The 25,156-nt window shown below is 47.0% G+C and overlaps 1 protein-coding gene across 10 annotated transcripts in view; it reads left to right on the top strand.

Moving 5' to 3' along the window:
- The window catches only part of POU2F1 (POU class 2 homeobox 1), a 181,903-nt gene extending 157,343 nt beyond the window's left edge, over positions 1-24,560 (top strand). For 8 of the 10 annotated variants that reach the window (XM_045084630.1, XM_045084624.1, XM_045084623.1 and 5 more), the window contains 3 exons: positions 8,980-9,328; positions 9,928-10,016; positions 13,133-24,560. In XM_045084630.1, coding sequence (XP_044940565.1) covers positions 8,980-9,328; positions 9,928-10,016; positions 13,133-13,446 — 752 coding nt within the window. In that variant the 3' untranslated portion in view covers positions 13,447-24,560. The remainder of the gene's footprint in view (positions 1-8,979; positions 9,329-9,927; positions 10,017-13,132) is intronic. The other 2 variants (XM_045084632.1, XM_045084631.1) reach the window with 1 other exon arrangement.
- The last annotated feature ends 596 nt before the right edge of the window (positions 24,561-25,156 follow it).

Here is a 25,156-nt window from a genome sequence, read left to right as displayed (position 1 = left end):
CTCAGTGGGTTAAGCTGCTGCCTTCGGCTCAGGTCATGATCTCAGGGTCCTGGGATCGAGTCCTGCCTCGGGCTCTCTGCTCAGCAGGGAGCCTGCTTCCCTCTCTCTCTCTCTGCCTGCCTCTCCATCTACTTGTGATTTCTCTCTGTCAAATAAATAAATAAAATAAAATCTTTAAAAAAAAAAAAGAATTTATTTATTTAAGAGAGAGAGAGTATGAGAAGGGGGAGTATCAGAGGGAGAAGCAGACTCCCTGCTGAGCAGGGAGCCTGATGCGAGACTCCAGGATCATGACCTGAGCTAAAGGCAGTTGCCCAACCAACTGAATTATTTAAAACTGTAGGTGATTTATTTTCCCCTTAACATTTTAATCTTCCTGGTTTTATAATACTGTGTCGTAAACCTGGGCAAAGCCATTTAGGACCTTTACTTTTATGTAATTTCAGGTTTACAGAAAAGTTACAAGAATAGTTAAGAGAAATCCCACATCTCTTCCCTTAGATTCTCTGTATGGGAAAATCTTGCCATATTTGCTTTTTCTCTCCTTTTTCTCTTTCACTTGCTATGTATGTGATGTTTTTCTGAACTATTTGAAGATCAAATTAATGGATATGCTACTTTATCCCTACTTCAAGACATTACCACATCTAGTGAGAATACAATGATCAAAAATCAGGAACTTCGGGCGCCTGGGTGGCTCAGTGGGTTAAAGCCTCTGCCTTCAGCTCAGGCCATGATCCCAGGGTCCTGGGATCAAGCCCCACATCAGGCTGTCTGCTCAGCAGGGAGCTGTTCCTCCTCTCTCTCTCTCTGCCTGCCTCTCTGCCTACTTGTGATCTCCATCTGTCAAACAAACAAACAAATAAATGAATGAATGAATGAATGAATGAATAAATAAATATCAGGAACTTAACATTGACTCAGTCCTCTATCTAGTAAACAATTCACATTCATGTTTTGCCAGACGTGCCAATGATGCCTCTTAGAGGAAAAAATCTTAAATCATGCATTGCATTCAGTTGCTGTGTCTCTTCAGTCTTCTTAAACTGGGGACAGTATGAGTCTTTCTTTGTATTTTAGGAAATTGATTTTCTGAAGAATGTAGCTATTTATTTTGTAGATGTTGTGTCTGACGTTTCCTCGTGATCAGATGCAGATTATGCAGTTTGGGCAAGAAGACCGCAGAAGTGATGTTGAGTCCTGCTTGGTGCCTGGTGTGGACGCACGTGCTGTTGATCAGTCCCACTCCGGGTGGCACCGACTTTGACGGTCTGATGAAGGTGGTTTCTGTCAGGGTTTTCCATCATGTCGTTACTGTTTGACTCTTTACAGCAGTAAATGGGGAATTTCTTCACACCTTTGCCCACTAGTGTCCATTGATAGTTTTTGCATGGATCTCTTACTGTGATTCTCAAGTAATTGTTATTTCTTCTACATTCATTAGTTGCCTTTCAACCGTAAGGATCCACTTTTCCTTTTCCCCTATTTATCTGTCTGTATCAGTATGGACTCAGACGTTCTTTCCATATTCAGTAGGTTAGAATCCTACTATTACTTTTTATTTTAGTGTTCAAACTCTTTTTCATTTTGCCAGTGGGAGCCCCTTGGCGGTAGCTCCTGTGCTTTTTCGACATGTCCCTCATTCTTTGCTTTCTTAATTCTTTGGCACAAGATGTTCAGCCTCATCCTGAAGGTTCTCTGCACCAGGCCTGGAATCAGCCATTTCTTCAAGGATCCCTAGTTCTTTTTAGTGAGGGAAGGTATGCAGATGCCAGGATCTAGATGCATCATTGATACTATGCGGTCATTGCTGCTAGGGCATCTCAATAGAAATAGGTACACGTGTGCATATGCGTGCCTTCGTATGTGTGCTTAGACCGACACATGTAAATTTATTTTTCTACATAGATCCGTACATAGCTGTGTGCACTTTAGCTACTTTTATTCAGATCCATGAGTTCATACTGAGAGCTCCAGTTCCAGTCCGGCGCCCTAGAGTTTACTCCTTTCTGTCCGTTTTCCAAGTTAACTGCCTTCACGGTGAGGGAGCAGCCTGGCTCCCACAGTAAGAGGAGTATCGTGACCGGATTGCTGGGTCCTGTAGTGAAAACAGAGTGGTTTCAGAATGGCCAGTCCACGCCTCTAAACGGAGAGCCCCCTGAGTCGAGTTCCCTGGTTGTTTAGGGTTCTTGCCTTTAGCCTGAAGGCACGTGATCCAGAGACTGTGTAGCTGTTTGGGTTGGTTATTTCTCTGTTCTCTTCAGTGTAGCTACATTATTCATGTGAAATTCCAATATTGATACTCAATATTGGTGTTCTTCCTCTCATCCTTGTGGGGGTTTTGTAAGTATATAAGCTAATAGCATATCATGAAACATAGGTTTCAAAAGTCAGGACTATACAGAAAGTTCTCTTCAGAATAAAGTCATTCCCTTCTATTGTAATTCTCTTTCTCTGACAACTCTGAGCTTGGAATCTCCTCAGGGCTCTGCTGACGTGAGTAATTCTCACTGCTGGACTCCAGTTGGTTTCCCTACCACCAAATTTCAACCTCTTATTTGCGAGTCTATCAAAATCTCAAGTCCTCTGATATCTGTCCCCAGAACTCTTACTTCCTTTTTTCTTCACCATCATTTGGAATAGGATTTTAGAAATGAAGAGCAAAGAACCATATCCTCAGTTTACCATCTTCTAAGAGAAATCTAGTCTTATTGACACAGTCGCTTTTATTTTCCCAGTATTTAGCATAGTGCTTGGCACGTGACCGCTCTCTGTGAGCTTTCCTAGAAGACACAGAGGAATGCTCGTGGGTGTACTACTCCAGAAAGACATGTGCGGATGTGTCTCAAAGACGAAAATTCGACAGCCTTCAATAATCTCAACTAAACATGCTCTGCCCCAATTTTCTTCCCAAAACGTTGTTCCATAATGAATCCTGGGCAACCCCATACCCATTAGCAGTCCTTCCCCATGGACTCCTCACCCTAGTCCTGGCTGGTCTGCTTTGTCTCCACGGATATGCTTGTTAAGGACATTTCATACAAGTAGAATAATGTATTATTTGGTGTGTGTTTGGCTTCTTCTGTTTAGTGTATAACATTTTCCAAGGTTTATCGTCTTACAGAATACCAGTACTTCATTCCTTTCTTCTGGTTTTGTGATATTTAAGTGTGTGGATATAACAGATTTTATCATTTATCAATTGATGGACATTTGAGTTGCTTTCTGTTTTTGGCCATTTTGAACATTGCTGCTGTGAGCATGTATATGTAGGTTTTTATGTGGACATGTTTTCAGTTCTCTTGGGTATATATTTAGGAATGGAATTGGTGCTTTATGTGGCATACTGGAGTATTATGAACAACTTTATGCCCCCAAAATTAAGGCAATTTAGATGAAATGGATAAATTCTGAGAAAGACACAGATTATCCAAACTCATTCAAAAAAAAAAAAAAAGAAAGAAAACTTAAATAAACTTAAAGCAAGCAAAGTAAATGAATCATTAATGTAAAGGCTTTCCAAAAAGAAAAGTCTAGGCCCAGATGGCTTTAGCAATGAATTCTGTCAGATATTTAAAGAAGAAATAAAGTTAATCTTCAGCTCTCTCTTCCAGAAGACAGGAAGGACAGCTCATTGTATGAAGCCAATATTACCTTGTTATTAAAGCCAGACAGAGATTTCACACACACACAGAAAGTATAGGCCCATATCCCTTATGAAAATATACCAAAAAACACTCAGCAAATTTTAGCAAACCAAATCCATTAATGTGCAGAAAAGATTATTCATCACCACCAAGAGGGCCTAATCCCGGGAATGTAAGGTTGGTTTAATAATAACATCAGATAATGTACTACACCACGGCAGCAAAAGAAAGGACCAGAACCACAGTATCATCTCAGCAGATACAGGAAAAGCACTTGACAAAATCCAACACCCATTCATAATAAAAACCTGGAATAAAAGAGAACTTCCTCACCAGATAAAGAATAAAGAGTATCTATTAAAAACCTACCGCTAACAGCATACTTCATGGTGAAAGACTGAATGCTTTCCCCATAAAACTAGGAACAAAGTGAGCTCTTGTCGACGAATTAACATTGTACTAGGAGGTTAGAGCCAGTTTAACAAAGGGGGAAAATGAAAAACATCCAGTTTGAAAGAGGAAAAGTTAAACTCTGTTTGCATTATTCTGTATATATAAAAGTCCCAAGGAGTCCACATACCAAAAAAACTATTAGGATGAATAAATGAATTTCGTGTTGTTGCAGGATACAAGATCAACATGTAAGAGTCCATTGCATTTGTACATGCTATCAGTGAGCGTGTACGAAAATAAAACTACAAAAATAATTTTATTCACAATAGCTTCAAAAAGAATAAAATACTTGGGAATAAATCTAACAAAAGAAGTGTAAGACTTATACAGTGAAAACTGCAGTTTGCTGAGAGAAATTAAAGAATGTCTAAATAATGGAGATATTCCATGTTCGTGGTTTAGAAGACTCAATATTTTTAAGATGACAGTATTCTCTGAATTGATCTATAGATTCAGTACAATTATAGTAAAAGTTCTAGCAATTTTCTTGCAGTAATTATGATAAGCTCATCCTAAATATATATGGAAGGGACCCAGAATAGCCAAAACAATTTTGAAAAAGAATGAAGCTGGAGGACTTAAATATCCTGATTTCAGAGCATGGTGTAAAGCTATGTCATGAAAACAGTATGTGGCCAGCGTGAAGACAGACAATAGATTAATGGAACAGAATTGAGAGTCCAGAAACAAACCTTTAAATTTAGGCTCTGCTGACTTTTGACAGAGGTACTGAGGCAATTCAGTAGCAAAAAGATACTCTTCACTATATAGTTCTGAGAAACCGGAAGTCTGTATTCAGGAAGATGAATTCAGGTCCTTTCCTGATACCATGCATGGAAATTAAGAAGCCGAAGGGATCAAAGGCCTAAATTTAAGAAATAAAATTTTTAGAAAACAGGAGAAAATCTTCATGACCTCGGGTTAGGCAAAGAGTTTGTAGATACAACACCAAACACAATCCATAGAAGAAAAAAAATGATAAATTGGAATTTATCAAAAGCAGAATCTTGTACTTCAGGAAACATTTTAAGCAAATGAAAAGACACCCACAGCCTTGGAGAAAACATTGTAAATCATGTATCTGATAAAGGAACTGTGTCTAGAGCATGTAAATAACTTACGGTTAAGTAGTAAAAATATAAACAACCTCATTTTTAAAAAGGGAAAAATTCTAATATATATATAATGCCAAAGAACATATGGAAATGACTAACAAGCACCTTAAAAAGATGCTCAGCCTTGTAACTCATTAGAGAATTGCAAATTAAAACCGTAGATAAAATTTCATACTCACTGTATAATTGCTGTCATCAAAAAGACCAAAAATAATAGTTGCTGGCCAGGAACCGTCCTGCATCGCTGGGGTAGTGTGAAGTGTGATGTAGCCATTTTGGAAAACACTTGGGCGGTGTCTTTAAAAGTTAAATGTAAACTTATCATTTGGCCTGGTAAGTCCGCAAGAGAAATGAAAGCATGGCCATGCAAAAACCTTGGTACAGATGAGCCTAGCAGCGTTCTTCGTAATAACCAAATACCGGGAACCCAGGCAGTGCCAGTCAGCTGGTGAAGCCCTCAACACGGTGTGGTCTGCCCATGCGCTGGAGTACTTTCCAGCCAGGAAAAGGAGGTACTGATTTGCACTACAACATGGATGAACCTTGAAAACAGTGTGCTGACAGAAGCCAGATGAAAATGATTACAAATCATACAAGTCCATTTCCGTCAAGTGTCCTGAAAAGGTAAATCTGTAGAGAAAAGCAGATGAGGAGGAGGGCCGTGGGCAGAGAGGGGTGTGACTACGAAGAGCCACAGGCGATCTGGTCATAAACCCGGTGCAGTGGGTGGTAATTGTACAACTTTGTAAATATATGAGAAACCATTGACTCTTACATTTAAATTATATCTCAAAAATGTACTTTCTAAAAAAACAAAGATGAGGCAGGAAGTGAGAGGATGTGCCTAACACTATATATCCTTGCACAGAACTTCCCACTAACCTTCTAGGTGGGTGATGGCATCTTATTTTGTTGTTGAGGACATTGAAGCTGAGCAAACATCAGTTCTCTGGTCAAAGTAGCCCAAGTAACTGTGTTGCCAAGAATATAAGGTCATAAAATGTTGATTAAAATGTGATTCACTAGGGCACCTGGGCCACTCAGTCAGTTGGGTGTCTGCCTTCAGCTCAGGTCATGATCCCAACATCCTGGGATCAAGATCCATGCTGGGCTTCCTACTCAGAGGGGGGTTTGCTTCTCTCTCTCTGCCTGCCACTTCCCCTGCTTGTACACTCACTCTCTCAAATAAATCAATCTTCAAAATAAAATGAAATCAATTAAAAAAATAAAATGTGATTCACTAGGTAGGAGAATTTATTTGAAAATTACAAGTGCTCACATGACATATTCTTTTTTTTAAGATTTTACTATTTACTTGACAGATCACAGGTAGGCAGAGAGGCAGGCAGAGAGAGAGGGGGAAGCAGGCTCCCCACTGAGTAGAGAGCCTGATTCGGGGACCGATCCCAGGACCCTGAGATCATGACCTGAGCCGAAGGCAGAGGCTTTAACCCACTGAGCCACCCAGGTGCCCCTCACATGACATATTGTTATTGAAAACACCTGGAATGTGGTTCAAGGATGACAACCAGAAAAAAACACCAGGGAGTGGTTTCTGGAGTCATCTTCTAGCCCAGGTTAACTTCACTGCTGAGGATGACTGGGACCTTCTTTGTATACATAGGGGATTTAAAGAGAGTGATGCTGAATAGTCTGTCTGAAAGCAGTGGAAATGGAGAGTGGGGAAAAAAAAAATCCTATTTTAAGTTTTTAACCTCAAGATAAGAAATCTTACGGAAATTACAGTTTCAGCACTTGGAAAGGGAAGTAGTACCCATAGATAAGGGTAGATCAGGGTAGATAAGGTGAGAAATTAATCAAGAAAAGATTGAAAGTACATTGAAATTTCCTAGTAGTACAAAGATAAATGAGAAAAGACATTTGCCTTTCTAGATAGAACAGGGGCAGTTCTTCCAGGTGTCAAAAGTGGAAGAGTGTGAACCTGCCCAACGTAGGACCCAGCACAACATCAGGGGCTCAGAGGGAGAGAGTGATCAGGTAGATTTAGAACTGAAACAGTAACGGAGCCTGATTAATGATACAGGTGTAGCTGTATTTAGCAAAAACAGCAATAAAGAGGCAATTTTATCTATTTTTGAGAAGGGGGAAAGAGGAATACATGGTCCCTTTTTGATAAGCAATAAGAAAGAGGTGTTTATGGGATTCACTGAGACCACGTAACACTTCTGTGCAGCAGAGTGGGGGCCGGAAGAGCAGACTCAGTACCGAAACAGATGTCTGATTTCTTCCCAGCTCCTTGCCGTGTGAAAGAAACACTGCCTTAGAGCTAAAATGAGGAGAGTCGAATTCTGGATGTTCTTAGTATAGACCAGAAGGCTCAAAAATAGGTTTTAGGAGGACAGAACTGAATTTTTTAAGAGAGAGTCTTTCTTCTTTAGCTTAGTGATAGATTTTATCACCAAAAAGTTATCTTTTACATAAGGTCTTTGTTTCAATGTATTTATGGGTTTGAAATATTTATTTTGATTGGTCTAGTTCTTCTATAATGTATCAAGTCTTTTATACCTCACAGAAATACTACGCTGAAAATTTATAGGCGCTTTTTGTCTTCTTGAGCTCTCTGTCCTGAGAAAATACCTCTGGGGTTCTGCTTTATACATATATATGGTTGGGGAGACCCTAGAACCAGTTCCAGCTGGTGTAGGCAGCCCACGTTTGTGATTATGTGGCATTTACTGAGAACTGACAGAGAGGGCCTCTTCTCTAGTGCCTTCTGTAAATAGCATCAGAATTACAGCTCACTGGGGACGGCTGGCATCTGCTTTATGGAAGGTTTTCTATCCTATGACTGCCTTATGAGTCATTTCTGCTTTGGGCAGAGAGAGTGTATTCTTTTCGTCACACTTACATACAAATCACACACTATTTTCAAAGACTTAATATAAAAAAAAAAAGTTTTGAGACTGATTTAATGTTAAAATGATAATATTGTGGAAATAGTTTAACCTATTCCTTTTTAATATTTTCAGTAGGAACACTAGAAAATTTTAAATTACATAATTATTTAAGTTTCTGTTGGACAACATTGATCTCGAACATTAAGTAATTCCAGTGAATGTGTTTTAGTTTCCAGCACTATATTTATAATGTCCGTTAGTTGTTTGTATACAACTGTTTGTTCTCCTTACAACAAAAAGAAGTTTGGGCATCTTGATTCTTTTTGTAATGATCTCTCAAATAACAGTTTCCTCGAGCTTCATTTTTCATTCTTTTCTGGGATTCATCATACCCTGCATGCTACTGTCTCCGGGACAGGGAACATGTTTCCGACAGGCTGCGGGGGAGCCGATCTCAGGCAGAGCAGCTCCGTGGCCTCTGGGCGCGCCGCAGCTGCTCCCCGCTGTTCGCAGATGTGGTTGACGCCGAACTTCAGAGGAACACCCAAGTTTTAGTTCTCGCCTTCGCTGTTTTGTTCTGATTTTTCTAGAGAGGCCACTGCAGTTTCGATGGAACCCGCTTCTCCGGGGCCGGGGCGCTCGCGCGTTTCCTCCCCAGACCGGCCCGCCCCGCCGGCTGCCTCCTGATGCCCCGCCTGGACGGCTTGGGCGCCGCGCGCGGGGCGGCCGTGTCGCTCTTGCCTCTAAAGGAGGATCGCGGTTTGGGTTCTCACGTCGGTTTCCTCAGAGCCGCTACGGGTGGCAGGGACACCCCCGCGAGAGGCCACCGGGCGGCCGGTGACCGGTCACCGTGGGGTCGGGGCGCGGCCGGACTCACGCTCTCGCGCGCTCTGCCCCCGCCCGCAGGCAGCACGGACAGCGCGCCCAGCAGCACCGCCACCGTCATCGCCGCCGCGCCGCCCGCCGCCGCCGCCGCCGCCGCCGCCTCCCCCGCGCTGAGCCCCTCCCCGTCGGCCTCGGCCTCCACCTCCGAGGCGTCCAGCGCCAGCGAGACCAGCACGACCCAGACCACCTCCACGTTGTCCTCGCCCCTCGGGACCAGCCAGGTGATGGTGACCGCGTCCGGGCTGCAGACGGCGGCCGCCGCCGCCCTCCAGGGGGCCGCCCCGCTCCCGGCCAACGCCAGCCTCGCCGCCATGGCCGCGGCCGCCGGCCTCAGCCCGGGCCTCATGGCGCCCTCGCAGTTCGCAGCTGGGTAAGCAGCGCCCGCCTCGGGCGCGTCCCGCAGCCGCTGGGGGCCCTCCCTGCGGTCGCTCTTGGGGAGACGCCACCCCCCTCAGGGCCTCCCGACTCTCCTTAAAGCCGTGGGCGGGGGGCGGGGCGGGGGGCGGCCGCGCCGGGGCTTCCTGGCGACGACGAGGACGAGGACGGGGCGCGCGCTGTGGGGCCCGGAGGGGGCCCCGGTCTGTGGCGCGAGCGCTGCCCGCCGCCGCCGGCCGCTTCGCAGACCCACACGAGCGAGCAACGGGACCCCGGTTTACTGTCAAGCGTGGAAGGGTCGCTTGAAATGCGGTCCTTTCTCTGGCACTTCTGTGTTTTGTTCTGGAAAAGGGGAGACAGTCCTTGAAAGAAGAGTCACCAGAACCGCGGGTTTTAGGTCCGGGGGGGGGGGGCTTCATGTCCTTATTTGGCTGCGTGCCGGGAGCAGCCGGAAGGCACGAGGCAAGCCCTGGTCCCGCACGGAGGGTGACAGAGACGTCCTTGACCTCCGAGCCCCGGTGCCCTTGCCCTCCGGCGGGAGCTCAGCCCGGCAGCCGCGCCGTGTAACGAGTGGCCCCTCTTTTGACCTTGCAGAGGTGCCTTACTCAGCCTCAACCCAGGGACCCTGGGCGGCGCCCTCAGCCCGGCCCTCATGAGCAACAGCACACTGGCGACCATTCAAGGTCAGTGGACCGTCCCCCTCGCGGCGCTCTGCTTGCGCGCGCGCGCTTGTTAACCGGGGGGTCTGCTGTGCTCGGGCGAAGGTGGCGGGAGGGCTGGGTTGGTGATGCCCATGAACCCCACGACCAAGAAAACGTCCTTGTAGAAAAGCTTTTTTTCCGCACGCGGTATAGGGGTCGTGTGTAAGAACAGGGAGTGTCTAAGAAACGAGGACTCGTGCTGCTGTTTGTCTCCTTAGGTGAGCAGACGTGGAGGCAGAATCCCCCCCTGACAGACTGACCTAAGTAGACAACCAGGACCCATCCCAGGCAGACTTGACCCAGAGACAGTCTCCAGTCCCCGCCGCGCCCCTAAGAGCGGCTGTAGGAGGTGGTCCCGGAGTGAGTTAACTTTGAAGCCGGTTCTGCGGACTCCGGGCGCACTTGCCGTGGTTCGGTTCCGTCCCTCGCCCGTCCCCGCCAGCACAGCCCGCGCAGGCCCTGGGACGGTCTCCTGTCGAGGCCCGCGGGTCGCCTTCGGCCTCCGTGCTGTCCAGGCGGGAGCCGCTCCTTCCAGACGGGAAGGGTTTTGCTTATTTGGCTTCGGAGCTTTGTGTCTGAAGATGCTGTTAGGGGATTCAGGAGGACAACCGGAGACATCAGTGTATTAATCAGAGAATTTTTTTCTTAAGATTCAAATGTTTTGTACTTAAATGAGAGTTCCTGGGGCCAAACAGAAGCTGTTAGCCAACCTCAAGCCGACCAGTGTTTCCCGAATGGGGTCTGCAGTCTGCGGTAGTGAGTGGGAGGGACGGACACATCTAAGACGTGACCTCGGTCACTTTCTAGGGTTCCTAGACCCAGCTCCAGCCACCGTGCCCTCCCCACCCCCAGCGGCGAGCAGCTGTCGCATACCAGCAAGGTGTCGGAGAGTTCAAGTGGACTCCGATACCGTCTCCCTAGAGGCAGCGCCCGACATCCCGGCTTGGGGTCCAGCCCTTCAGACCGCGGTCGCAGGTCCCGGCGCTTCCCGGGGCCTTCTGACCAGTCACAGATCCAAGGGCCCCGCAGTCTCCTCCTTAGGCTGCGTCTCGTGCTCCGCTCGCAGAGCTCAGGGAAGCCGTTGCTTAACGCTCAGCAGCTTGTGAAAGGGCACGAGGAAGGGCCAGGTCCGCAGCCAGAGGGGAAGGCGCGGCAGGTGGGGTGCCAGCCCGAGGACTCTCTGTCCAGGGGAAGCTTGGGGCCTGGCTCAGTGGCGGGTAGAAGTTTCCTGGTTCTCCCAGAGGGGAAGCTCTCCAAAAAAGACCCAAAGCTGTCCTCTTGGGTTTTAACAGAGGCTTCATGACTGTCATGATCCACGAAGTCCCTGGCCCTTGGCGGAGTCAGGCCCCGTCCCCTCTCCCATCCCGAGAGGCTGGGGGTGGGACTGCAAGTTCCGACCCTGTGGTCACGTCGTTTGTCTTGGGGCAGCCAGTCCCTGCCCTTGGGTGGGGTCTAAAAGCCACCGTCCCTGATACTAAGATACCCATTCCACCTTTCTGGCTCTGAAGCGTTCTCAGGAGCTGTGGATGTCGACTCGATCTACCTAAGAATTACTAATTTGGTCACTCAGGTGACTGAATGACCAAATCCGTATTTCTTATTAATCGTTACGTGACAGTTGGCTTACGTTATATTGGGTTTCTCATTGACTAAATCGTATGTAAAATTGATGGTTAGGGCTGTAAACTTTTTGATATGAGGATTTCTTTCTGGCATAAGATTTGTGATAAATTACTTTTCCTCTTGCGTGAGGGTGTACCTCTGGGCTCTAGTGATGCCACAAAGGCAAATGCCTTCTGCAGGGCCCAGCTGAGATTAGAACGAGTACTTTCTGGGAAGCTCTGCAACTGTTCGATGACTAGAAGCCTAGAACCTCAGAAAACGTCAGGCTACACCAAGTCTTGTTAATCATTTTGTTGTTGTTTATTCTTGTTTTTTGTTTTGTTTTGTTTTAAAGATTTTATTTATTTGACAGACAGAGATCACAAGTAGGCAGAGGCAGACAGAGAGGGGGAGGAGGCAGGCTCCCTGCCTAGCAGAGAGCCCGATGGGGGGCTCAATCCCAGGACCCTGAGACCATGACCTGAGCCAAAGGCAGAGGCTTAACCCACTGAGCCACCCAGGTGCCCCTAAACTTGATTTTTGTATGCCATGTCCAGAGTCAGAGACTTTCCCTTCAGTCCCCCTAGCTTGCTTTATGTATTCTGTTAGAAATGAACCGGATTTTTAGTGCCATTAGAAAACCCCTCAGATCTTCACGTGCAAATGTGGTTATATGGGTGGGAGGGCCATGGCGGGTTGTCAGATCGCAGAAGAAGGGATTAAATGAGAGTGCCCAATTATTTAGAAGTCCGGTGATACCTTCTGTGGGGACAGAAGTGACAGCATCGCAGAGAGATTCTCCCTCATGAGAGCAAGTCCTAATCTTAGTGAGCCCCTTAGGCCACCTCCGCCTGTGCTGTCCTCACCCCTCCCTCTCTGCGTCGTCCTCCTCCTCCTCCGTAGGAGTCCTGGGAGTCCGACGTGATGCCTCAGCAAGGGCAGCACTAGCCGCACCTTCCACTTTATTTGGTTATAGATAATGATTTTAGCACTAAAGTCATTTGGAAAGATGGTTTTCATCTTTTTTTTTTTTTTAAGTGCTCAGATTTATGAATAATGCCAGTTGGCTAAAAGCAAATTATATCTTAATGCCCCAGTCACTGTACCTAGTTTGCCTTTTGAATCAAAGTGTAAAATCAGCACTCTTCATTAAAGATGAAATTATCAGACTTAATATTAATACTCCTCGGAGGGCGAGGTCCTCTAGGAAGTTGAGGCCCCGAGACGGCCTGGCAGCTCGGCTTTGCTCGTTCCTGGCCCCCCCACCTGTGCTGCTTGCGCCCATTCGTTCAAATACAGCAGTTCAGGCTCTTCCAGAATTACAGATGCGCTTCAGCTGGTGGCAGGAGAGCGCTGGGATTAAGATAGAAAGTCAATAAAGGGTTGCCCTTTTCCACCGAGGTTGTGGGAAGACTACATTAGATGTGCTACTTTGGCTTCTCCAGAATGGTCTTAACGTTCTCCTTTTTGCCTGTTTGTGGGGGTTTTGTCTGTAGCTCTTGCCTCTGGTGGCTCCCTTCCAATAACGTCACTGGATGCCACTGGGAACCTGGTCTTTGCCAATGCAGGCGGAGCCCCCAACATCGTGACTGCCCCCCTGTTCCTGAACCCTCAGAACCTCTCTCTGCTCACCAGCAACCCCGTGAGCTTGGTCTCTGCCGCCGCAGCCTCCGCAGGGAACTCTGGACCTGTAGCCAGCCTTCACGCCACCTCCACCTCCACGGAGTCCATCCAGAACTCTCTCTTCACAGTGGCCTCCGCCAGCGGGGCCGCCGCCGCCACCACCACCACCGCCTCCAAGGCACAGTGAGCCGGCTGGGCTGCACGGGGCTGCCACCAGCCTTGCCCACTCGCGGCACGATGGGCTGCCGGCCAGGCTGAGACTGAAAAATGTGATTGGCTTCCTCTTGCCATGTTTCCGCAGCAAGGGAGAGGAGGGAGAGGAGAAAAACGCATACCAGAAACAAAGGATGGAGAAAGGACAACATTTGCCTAATTTTGTAATAAAACACTGTCTTTTCAGGATTGCTTCATGGATTGGAGAACTTTCTAACCAAAAAGTTAAAAAAAAAAAAAAAAGCAGAAACAAAAAATCAAAAACAAACAAACAAAAAAAGAAGTGAAAGGACTACTTATCATTTCCAGCAGTCATGATGACAAGTTAAGGTGGGTTACCAATTCCAATATAGGAAGGGGATTTCTTGTTTGTCTAAATTTCTTTTTTTCTTAAAAAAAATCATTTTTATGGGTCTGTTGTACAGGCCATTAAGTCATAACAAGGTGTTTATAATCGTATCATTTGTGTTGGGGGTTCCTTTCTTAACTGGTACAATTTAGGCAGGCCTGTATTACTGTATCTCTATTATTATTGTTGTTGTTGTTATTGTTTTTTATATATATATATATAGTTTGGACATGTTTATCTCTTGCTCCTGGATCCTATTTCAGTGAGCTCCCACACTGTGGGGAGGGTGGGTTTGGGGGTAAGGGAGACTTACGTTCTTAACTGCGGGGAATGTTCTTGCTGGTTTCCTTATCCTTGATGACTCTTACAGAGGTGCTAGAAAATTATTTTCTTTTGCCACTTATGCAAGAGGCTTGGTGCAGAAGCTGAAGGCAGTGTGTGCAAACACGCCCACTCCACACACGCCCCCCCCCCCTGTCAGGTGGTGCCTTCGGAGCACTTTTGTGTAGGAAGGAATTCCTGCTGAACTGTAGCTCTCACTCACCCCAGATCACTGAATGACCCTGAGGCCCAGGTCCTGCGGCGCACGGGTGCTGCTTCCGCGACTTCCCGTGGGGACGGCCGTGCGCGGCAGGGCAGGATCTGGGCCCAAAGCGCAAAGACTACTGCAGACCCCTGACTGGGCGGTTCTCCTGATTTCTTATCTCCTGAAAAATGCTCCTACTGTTGGTGTGTTGGTTTGTGTGTTTCCATTTCGTGGAAGCTTTTCATCCAAACTTCCTTTCACTGACTTGGCAAAGAGGGACTGATTGACTGAGATTGGGAAACTGCCCTTCTTTTGTTTTCCGAAGGAAGCCACTAGACGGCTGCCATCAGCTCTGTATTCCCAAAGAGGAGTGATGGGAGGAGTCTGAGGCTCCCCCCTTGCCCCCTGGCCGCAGACCTCTCTTTCACGGGCCGGCGCGTGCATGCCTCTGAGCCGAGTCTCTCCTTGCTTCCCCGGCTGCAGAGCGCACCGCTGGCTGGGCACGGGGTCTTGAGAACCTTCCTGAGCAGGAACTTTGCACACACCTCAAGTGTCTCCTTGGTTTGCTAGTGATGCCCCAGCTATGCCCCAGCTAGGCGGGTCACAAGGGCAGCACACGTCTGGCTCTACGACGGAGAAGGGGATTAGCTTCTGGAATTGTTGGCAGGGAGTTCTAGACTATGTAAACGAGCCCGTGGAAAGGAAGAGTTGATGAAGTCGATGCAGAGGAATGAGGGTAGCTTGGACATTCAGTTCCCCTTCCTGTCCGCATGCTGCGAGGACGGTATCTACCCGAACGGTTCGCGGAAGACCGGATCGCTGCGCTGGGGCTCGTCTGAGCTCCCCTTCGTGTTGGAGGTCACGGTTCCCGCGTGCTGTCCGTGGGTGCTCGCTTATGTCTCCGGTGGCCTGAGACTGCACTTGCACCCCTGCTTTTGAGCTGGGGTCTCAGCGAGGGTGTACAGGTCATCTGCGTTCTGAGTGTTCCGCTTGTGTCCCCGAGGGAGCTTGGGGTCTGTGTATCTGTCTCTTTGCGGCGTCGGGAAAGGTGGTGACAGGGACACGGTGTGTGTGTTTCTTCGTGGTCGTCCAGGTGGGAGACAGGCACCTTAACAGTAAAAGGCCGGAAACATTTGTAGTCCCTTTGTTAGTCCTTCTTTTGTTGCTTCTGTCTTCCTGTTTTATTTCAGAGTATTTAATTATCAACCTAAATTTCCTCTTCTCACCGTTCATCTTCCCTAAAATCCCTCCAAAATCTGCAAACTGCAAGCAGGGAAACTAACAAATGTCCATCCACCTTTTTAATGAGTGGTGTGTGTTGTTTTGTCTTTTATGTTGTTGTTGTTTTTAACTAAGCTTGAACCAAAGTCAATTTTTAGCAAGCTGCTGTACTAATGGACTAGTTTATAACGTGCATTTCAGACACATTGAGGAGATAGATGCTACTGACAATTTCTTTTCTCATTTGTCTTTATTAATTTTATATAAAAGTTGCTGCTTGTTTTAATCATTTATGTTGGTAAATCGTAATACCCTCTGGGCAGACATTAACTTGATTTTAACTAGTTTATTTAGTTCGGTGTGTAAATAGAAGGGCAGTGTCAGTTACTAGTTTCTCTCCTCTCCATCTTGCTATTTCTCTGATGTAGTTACGTTTACTCTTTTATCCTGACTTGACACCTCTGACTTTAGTCCGTGCAAATGGTTTAGGGCCCTCAGTGAGACTGTGGCTGCCCGTTGGAGCGATCCCTCCCCGGGGGGTGGTAAGTTAGGAGGTCGGGCTCAGGGAGGGAAATGCTGATGCCCACCGTCCCGGATTAGAGGCTCCAGCATTAATTTCCCAAAACAGCTACCAAAGGAAGTGTGGAGTCCTCGGGGACTCACACCCAGTGGGTGTAAAGGAAGGGCAAGGAAAGGCTGTGCTTGCTTGTTTTCCTGTGTGGTTCAAAAGATGCCCCGTCTCCCAGGTACGATTCGCCAACGGATTTCAATATTCTAAAAGATATTAAGCTTTAAATGTCAGTACAATGGCCTTCCATTCCCTGCCCTGTGTGTGTGTTCTCCGGCCATCCTGGGATAGGGGGATTCTGCCTTTCGGTGTGTGCGGATCACTTTTTGAGTATAAACCTTAAACCAGCGTAAAAATCTGTGTTTAAAAGAAATAAATCCTTAGACAAAGGTAACTTTAAAAATTTTTCTCATTTTTTTCCTTAAAGACAGGTTGTAAAATGAAAGGCCTATCTGCACATGTACACGTGGAACACTAACACTTTGTTGACCGGTGTTTAGCTTAACATCGCCTCCCCATCAGCACCCCTAGACAGGCTCCTGATCGTACTGTTTCACGACCCAAACTTTAGTCCTTTTTTACTTTATATTTCTTTATCATCTCAAGAAATGTTTTTTGCTTTGAATGACTCTCCGAAGCGAAGGTACTCAGACTTGACTTTTAACCCCCTTTTATGGGACAGTCTAGAAATTAAGGGGGCCCTTTGATGAAAAAGAGGTGTTTGGTAGTTTCTGCGTTTCTCAGCAGATGGGCCAGATAGGTCATCATTAACTCATTGTACATTCTAATTTTATCCCCCCTAATGATTATGCAAATTTTATTTCATTCCTGAATTTGGTGAATACATATTAAACCAAAGACTAATTCTGAATGCATTTATGGTGATACTATATTTGCCCATGGTAATGGGCCCTCCCTAGGGAGTGGTGAATGTAACTGAATCCTGCTTATCACAAGCAGGCAGTTTGGACATGAATTTTATACCCTGTATGAATCTGAAGGACAGAGCAGAAAGACCTAGAAAAGGGCTTTTCATAGAAACAATATTATTGTTCCTACTTTAAGAAATAAGTTGAGTGCTATATTAGTTTAAATGTTTCTGAAATTATATAGGCAGCTTTTTAGAATTAAAAAAATGTTCATCTCCATTACCTGATGCAGTACACACTTCCATTTATTTGATAAGAACAACCAATACCATCCCAATTTACTCAACTTACTACTCAAGAAATGGAACCAAAGTAATCCAATTTTGATTTTGTGTAGGACCATACCGATCTGTACTTCATGGTGGCATTATTAGAAATTAAGTTTTTTTAAGGGAAAATAAGGTTAGAATTAAAAGATTTTTAGTGAGATTATCATGCTGTTTTGTTCTACATAGTTCATCCATTCTTGGGGGAAACAAGCACAATTATACCTCTGTTTTATATTATTTTGTCCTATTCTCCCTCATGTAAATGGGAAGGTGGGGGAACCCTAGTCTATATTACCCAGAAGCACAGACATTGCTTGATGCAATATTTAAGGTCAGCCCAATCTTTAACATTAAATTTCCTGTTTAAATCGCAGGGAAAGCGGGATACATTTGCAAATACAGGAAATCACTGCAGATGTTTAAAGTTCTAAATCCTGACGGTAAACATAGAATTAGTGTGTAACAAACACCTGGCTCACAGAAGAAACTCTGTGTAGCTCATAATCTAAAGTTGTTCCCATCCCTTGTCATCGTCACAAAACTTTCTTGGGGGGGGGCGGGGCAAACCCCTTGAGAGGAAGAAAAGGGAGAAGTGCTGGTGCGAAGAAGTCTACGGGCGCCGCAGACTGCTGGTGGCAGGCGGGGACGACAGGGAGGCGCGCCCACCTGGCCTCCTGCCGGCTGCACCCCTGGGGCTCAGACCCCTTAGGGGCAGCTTGAGAACCCTCAGTTAAAGAGGAGCCTCAACAACTTAGTATGAGACGCTGGCCACATTTTCATTAAAGCAGCATTTAAATGGATGACTTTAAAGCTTTATTTATTCCTCAAATTATTGGAACTGAAAATGTTGAGAGACCAGCAGTGCTAACGGAGAAAATGACTAAAGTCCTGAAATTGAAAGTTAGTTACTCAAATGTGCAAGAACGGATGGATGACTCTGCTCAGAACCGCAATGCGTGCGTGCGTGTGTGCGCGCGCACAGAGGCCTGTCGTGTGCGACATTGTTCGTGTCGTCACAGCCCTGGCCATTCTGATGTCATTTTCTGGCTTAAAACATTTTGACGACAATGCTATAAAATGGTAAATCTTTCTTAGCATTTACCTTCATTTTTGAGAAGGAGAAGGAATCTTTTGCCGTCGTTTAAGGACAGGAAGGGCCGCCGGGAGGCCGGCTCGCGCGGCGGCGGACGCAGCACGGATGTGCCTGTGCGCTTGGACGGGCCTAGGGGGACTAGACTGCTTCGGCCGCGGAGAGCGGATTCTAATCCTGTTCTGCCTCTTCTTTTCTTGATCCAAAGAGATGAAACGGGACACCCCTGAGATTTCCCGTAGGATCTTTGAAGGATTTCATGAGGAGGGCAGAGAATGTGTTTTCTCCTCAGATTTGTCCCGTTTACAGCCAGATTTGCGTGCGCGTCGTGAGCGGGGGCTGTCTTCCACCGGTCCGCGTCCATGCAGCTCGGAGTTCCTTGTTCCGGCTCTTCGCCCTACTCGCAGGCTTCCCTCCCAGCAGTAGCTTGAGCGGCTCTTACTCTGATTCTGTGGCCCGGAGCCCCTTTCCCTCGTCCCTCTCTGCCTTTCCTTTCCGAGTGGCGATACCTTAATCTGCGAGGGTGATGCTGGGGGGGTAACAGCTAGCTTCTGGCACCTTCATAAAATACCTCAGTGTAGCTTAGCATTGTTGCAGACCTGGTTTTAATCTAAAAACCAAATAAATAAAAAAGAAGAAAACTTTATAAATAGTGGAAATAATTCTAGCTGTAGCATTTAGTTGAACTGATGTTATTATGATCGATAAACATGATCGATGCTGTATGTATTCGGGTCCTGTTTATAGGTTACAGTTTATAGGGTTAGGGAGGGTTGGGTGGGGAGAGGAGAAGTTGGTTATGTTAGAAGGAAAATGTTTCTCATGTGTGTTTGTTTTTCCTTACCCCTGTCTTGCCAAAGGAAACTTAATTACCCCTGTGATGGGTTTGGGATTCCCTGGCCTCGCCCTGGTCAGCCCCGCGCTGCCGTGTGCCGTGGTGGCAGGCAGGTCACACATGGGTTGTCCTGGAGGTTCAGGGTCCTCTAACACATTGAAATTCCTTCCTATGGTCGCCCTTGCCCTTGCCCCCCAGACCCTACCATCCTCGCCTAAGGATTCATTACCTCTCTCTGTAGCAAGAGCTTAGGCGAAAGATGCATGTGCGGCCGTCTGGGGCTGTGGTGAGAAGGGAGGCAGAGCTGGGCGGCGCCATATGCCTGGGAGAGGAGAGATGAGGGCGGGGACATCCTAATCGAGGACAGTTAAAGTAAAACAGGTTCTTTTTGTCACCCTCTGTCATGCTATTGAATGTTGTGCTGGTAGCCCAACATTTGAAAACTCGACTTCCTCTTTCCCTGCCCAAGGCTAATTCTGTCTAGACCAAAAATGCAAACAGAAGTAAAACCAGACCAAGCAGTTGGAGGCCAGCTTGCTTGCCTCACACGTGCGACTTGAGGCGTGACCTTTGGGGACCCGCAGGTCAGTGAGGTTGAGGAGGATGCTGTTCTCGGTGCACATGTGAATGAGAAATGATGCTGGTTTGGGAGAAAGTGAAGAGCCCTTTCTGTCCAGACAGGCCGTCCGTCTTGGCTCTCCACGTTCAGATACAGACTACAGCTCCGAAAAGGTTATTTTTAAATAAACCATCCATCTCACAGAACTTGAGTGGGATTTGGTTTAGACACCAAAGACACTGCTATGTCACTGTTTATTCTTAGGTTTTCAAAACCAGCAGAGAATAGGAATCAAAGGCTGACATTTGGAAGAAGTTGCACCTGTGACTCCTTCCTGTCCCTCTCGCCTCTGTTCTCGCCTCCCGGACCCCCTTTCTGAAGGAAGTCTGGTCGCTTATCCTGGCTTCGGAAAAGAGACTGCGTTCACTTCACGCCGTGCGCTCTGTGAGGATGGGGAGTCGCGCAGCGTAGCCGTGATGGTCTGACACTTGCTGGCAAACTGGGGGGGAGGGCGAAAGATGGAGGTAGAAATTTTTTTATTTCCCTTTATCTAACACTTATAAATAGAACCAGTACAGCCTGTTTGAATTCAGCTGATACCTAGATGTGCTATCTCTGTTCTGTCATTTGTAAGGGATAAGCATTTTCAAGAGCAAGATTACATGGAGAATCAAAAGACTTCCTTTACTCTCCCAGGGAGCTGTATGCCTCCAAAATGGTTTTATACATGGTTCTAGAGTTTTATATATGAGTTCTAGAGAGTTCCGAAGTTCGCTGTCTTGGTGTACTCTTGATGGGACGTCTCTTCCTCTCTTAATATTCTGCCCAGAAGTGATCAGGTTGCAGAACTTCATGAAAGCTTTACTAATACTCCGGTGGTTCTGCCGTTATATGAAAGTGGTATTAATCTTGTGTGACTTTTCAAAGCGCTCGGTCGGTTTGTAAGTAGGTGATCGGGATATTGAGGCAAGAGCACGCCGCGCAGACATTAAGGAAACCAAGGTGCGCGTGTCGGAGCCACTGAGCCTGGAAGTGAACCTCCCCCGGCTGGGGAGGGAAGGCGTCCCGCATCTGCCCGCGGCTCTGCTGCTTGGCACCACCTTCTGGTTCAAACCCAGGACACTGTCAAAACGTTCAGACCTCAAAAGTAATTTACCGTAAAAAAAAATACTGAGGTCTGCTGCAAAGTTCCCCTGTGTTTTCTTTGTTGACTTGTTCATCCTTGTTTTAAGTTGGCCACGAGCTTACAAAAGCAGCTTTTAAGGCTTCTTTCCTAACCCGGCAGCAGCATTGAGCTCTCACATTAGATCCCGAAGTCTGCAGGCAGACAGCCGGAGAGCGTGCTGTGTGCGCACAGGAGACATCCAGACGCTTCTTGCAAGTTGGAATCTCCTTGGAATGAAACAGTGAGAAAGGACAGAGCCCAGGAGAGCAGAGACGATGCTCCTGCCGAGCCCTCCCGGTGTCTCCAGGTCTGACAGTACAGCAGGAAAGGAAGTGCACTTTCAGAGGCTGACGTGTAGGCGGTTATGTCAGGAAAGGCTGTGGTCGTAGGCACGTGGGGGGGCCACGTCTCTGGCTCCAGTGGTGCCCAGGTCTGCAGAAGGCTCGGACCTTCCTAAGAGCGGAGCGGACTGATGCCCGCCTGCGTGTGATGAAAACCGCAAACCCTGGGGGTGGGGGGTGGGGCGGGCAGGGGCCGCGGGGAGGAAGGAGCATAAGACTTGGCAGTTCTCGGCGACATCTGTGGGGCGGTGCCCCTGAGACAAAGGGAGAGGCCAGGCTTCCTCCAGCCTCTCACCTCGGCCTCAGGGAGCAGACGTGCGTTACTCAGACGCGGGGAGGGCAGGCGCCCTCTGCAAGGGAACGGACGTCCCGGACCCGTCCTCTGCGGTAGTAGCAAAGGCTAGGTGAGTGAGTCGGGGGCTTCTGCCCACCCAGTCCGCGAGCTGTCCTATACCTCATTTCTAGCTCATGGTTGAGTAACTTGCTTTAACTTTCGCTAAACCCTTCAGAGTTGCCAAGTCCGCCCTCCCTCCTCTAAGTAACGTTGAACTCTGGCCTATAGCATCACGGGACCTGCAGCCTAGGGTGGGACCTCCTCGAGCCTCTGAATGTCGCTGCTGAAAAGCTACTGCAAACCGAGGGCAAATTGCAATCTTCTATTTCCTTTTGTTGCAAGGGGTCTTCACAGGTCTCTTAACATCTCCTTTCCCCGCCACCCTGCGTGGGGGGGGCTGGCCCGCTCTCCACGCCCCGCCCCTCCTGTGTCTGATGTCCCTGGTGGGGTGGAGGCCATCCCCTTCCTCCCTGAGGCCTCAGGGTTCTGCTTATTTTCAGGACTTTGGGTGGAAGGGAAAAGACACCAAAGGCTCCTTTAAGCTGACTGCTGCATACATATTTCACTTTTTTTCCTTTGACATGACCAAAAAAAAAAAAAAAATCCAAATATTTAAGTTTTTATTGTTATTAATATTATTATTTGACAATCTTGTATCCAGTGGGCTCTCTAGAAGCTGCATCCCCAGCCCTTTCACCTTTTCTTTGAATGTAGTTCCCAACCTTCGATTCCCACCCCCCAACATCGAAAGAAAGCTTTGCCAGGTCTGAATACTGCTGCTATAAGCCAGGGGAGGGTGGTTTCTTTGTTTTGTTTTGTTTTTTAAATTTCCAGCCAAAACCAAAGATTCCTTAATGATTGTATAAACTCAAAACAAACAAAAAAACCAAAGAAAAGGGAAGTCTTCAGCATCAATCCAGTCTGTGGTGTCCTGGTGTCCAGAGGAGTGGGGGTGGGGGTGGGGGCCTTTGACCCCCCCCTTCCCCGGAAAGCAGGGGGCTCTTCCATGTTTTGGGGTTCGCGGAGGTGGCACCCTCAGTGGCTTCGGCTCTGACCAACTTGTAAATGTGCCGTGGAACCAACTGGCATTTCAGATTTACCAAAACAGTAGGCAAAATGCCATCACTGTACTGAGGTGACAGCTGAGGACAGCAAACTAGAGTCCTGCGGGGGCTGAGCACAGCGGCCTGGCCGCGGGACACCCAGAGTGGAGGGACGCTGAAGACACTGGTGCAGGACTGGCTGCTCTGCCGGGTGCTCGGACCTCCGGGGTCATGACAGTGAGTACAGCCAAGGCGCCCTTCAGAGCCTTCGCTCTCTTCCTTTACTGGGGCCGCTGGGAAGGGGCTGCCCTGTTTGTGAGAAGACACGCAGAACGATTCCCAAGCTCTCCATTTCTCCTTGCCGTGGTTGGTTTCCTTTGGCAGCACCGCTGTGCGACTATGCATCGTAGCTCACGACCTCTGTGCTAGGTAGATGCCTGTGACTTTTTAACTTGGGGGGGGTGGGGGGCTTGCAAATGAAGGAACTTTTTACATGGATCTTTTTAATCTCAGTTGATTGGGGGAGGGGGGTATTTGGTTCTAGGGTCATACAAGCTCTATCCCAAAGCAAAATCCAAATGTTAATAATATTAGCCTGATGCAGATACCAAAGATGATTTCTTTCCTGCAGAACCTTAGACTTGTGTATTAAGTACGATTACCCAGCACTTGCATTAGTCTAACCTCAGTAATTCCAAAGCTTAGATGTATATTTTGGTATATTTCTGGGATATTAAAAAAAAAAATGTCGTTTAACTTGTTTGTTTCAGTGTAATGCTCTTAAAGTCATAGCATGAAAATAACTGAACTGTCCTATTCTTAGTAGTTTGAAATAATAGTATTTTTGTATGTTTTGGGTGTGTCTATGTATGTATTAACATAACAGTTTTCACTGCCTAGGTGTTCATAATAAAAAAAGAAAATGAAAAAGTTCTGAGTGTACATAATATTCATAATAAACTTCCACCAGGTTCAATTTGGATTGCATATTTGCTGATTACTGTTCCCAACTGGGATTTTGTTTTGTTTTAAAGAGACAGTGATCGTGTTTTCCTAAAGATGTTTTCTCTGTCTTTACATCTTTACTCCCCTCCTCACCTTTTTCTTTTCTTCCTTTTTTTTTCTTTTTTAAATATTGATTCAGGGGTGTTTTTCCACTGTTGTCAAGGGAGAGTCATGAGGCATACTAGCCCCTTGGTCTCCCGAAACTTTTTGTTTTACGTACTTAAATTTAAAATGTGAGTTTGAGTTCTCTTTTGTGGAAACTTAAGACGTGGTGTAAATGATTCTTTCCAAAATTGTCCAGCAGCTTTAACGAGGCAGTGACAGTTTCCGAGTAGCTGGGTGGGAGTCCTTTTACATTTCTCCTTAGATGACTTTGCAGTCTGGGTGGCTGTCGTATAGCCTCACTGGCCCAGAGTGCTTGCTTAGCCACATTCCCTCTGCTAGGGATGTTTTATAAGAATCTGCTGATACCTTGGGAGTTTGGGGGACCTTGTTATCTGGGCCCCTGGAAAACATGTGTTTTCTTGATTTCAAAAACCCAAAACACAAGCAACTTTACATTTTGGGGAATTAGCTGATGTGCCTCCTAGAGGCCTGAGGAGGCGGTGGGGAATATGAGCGGTGCTGTCTCTTTAAAAGTGCCCTTTATATGATTCCCCCTCCTGGGGCCTCCCACAGGGGCTGTAGGCTTGGGCGAGATTGCGTAGGTGACAGTGAATCAGAATGAAATGGTAGATTTTGTGTAGATGCATTTGTCTGCTGTAATTTTTATATATATATAAAACTTACTGTAACTGTACAGTTTGTTTCTGTTGTAAAACATCATTAAACCATTTTCCAAGTGTTTTCACATTGTTGGAGTTTCCTTGAAATTGCTGTTTGCTGTTCTGGATGCTTCTTGAACAGAGGGTCACATAAGCCTTCTGGTTTGTCTTTTCCAGCAGAAGCCCCACCCCTGGCGGGGCGGGGAGGCAGCACCTTGGTTCCTAGCCCACCCCCACCCTGGGTCCTACACTGTGCTTCCTCCTGTACCCTAAGGGTGTGCTCTGACCACACCTCTCCCTCCTCAGACTGTCTGGGTTTTCCGGGGTGGGGGTGAGTGGGGAGCGCTCATTCGAGAAGCAATAGTCCCCAGGGTTCTGTTTGACCAAACACAGGGGCCACTGACTAGCCCTGCAAGAGAACTCTTCCAAGCTCCCATTTCACTTATGTCTTTGACAGCAGACCTGGTACTGAACTTGACTTTTCCACATTTACTGTTTGTGCTCTTGGGCCCCCTCCAGCCTTCCCTGGCACATTCTGAACACCCACTCTCTGGGGTTCTCTGAAAGAGGCTGGGCCCGGACTTGGCATCTGCTTCTCCTGTCAGAGGGCACACAGCGTAGCTCCCTCCCTCCTGTGTGGACTAGTTAGTTCACATTTAGTGCTTCAATGCAGGCCACTGTTTGGA

This window comes from Mustela putorius, unplaced genomic scaffold (assembly GCF_011764305.1).
Source record: "Mustela putorius furo isolate JIRA1106 unplaced genomic scaffold, ASM1176430v1.1 tig00000785_pilon_pilon_pilon, whole genome shotgun sequence".
In the NCBI taxonomy this organism is placed as follows: domain Eukaryota; kingdom Metazoa; phylum Chordata; class Mammalia; order Carnivora; family Mustelidae; genus Mustela; species Mustela putorius.
Note: the sequence above shows the minus strand (reverse complement) of the source record. Positions and strands in the feature narration are given on the sequence as shown.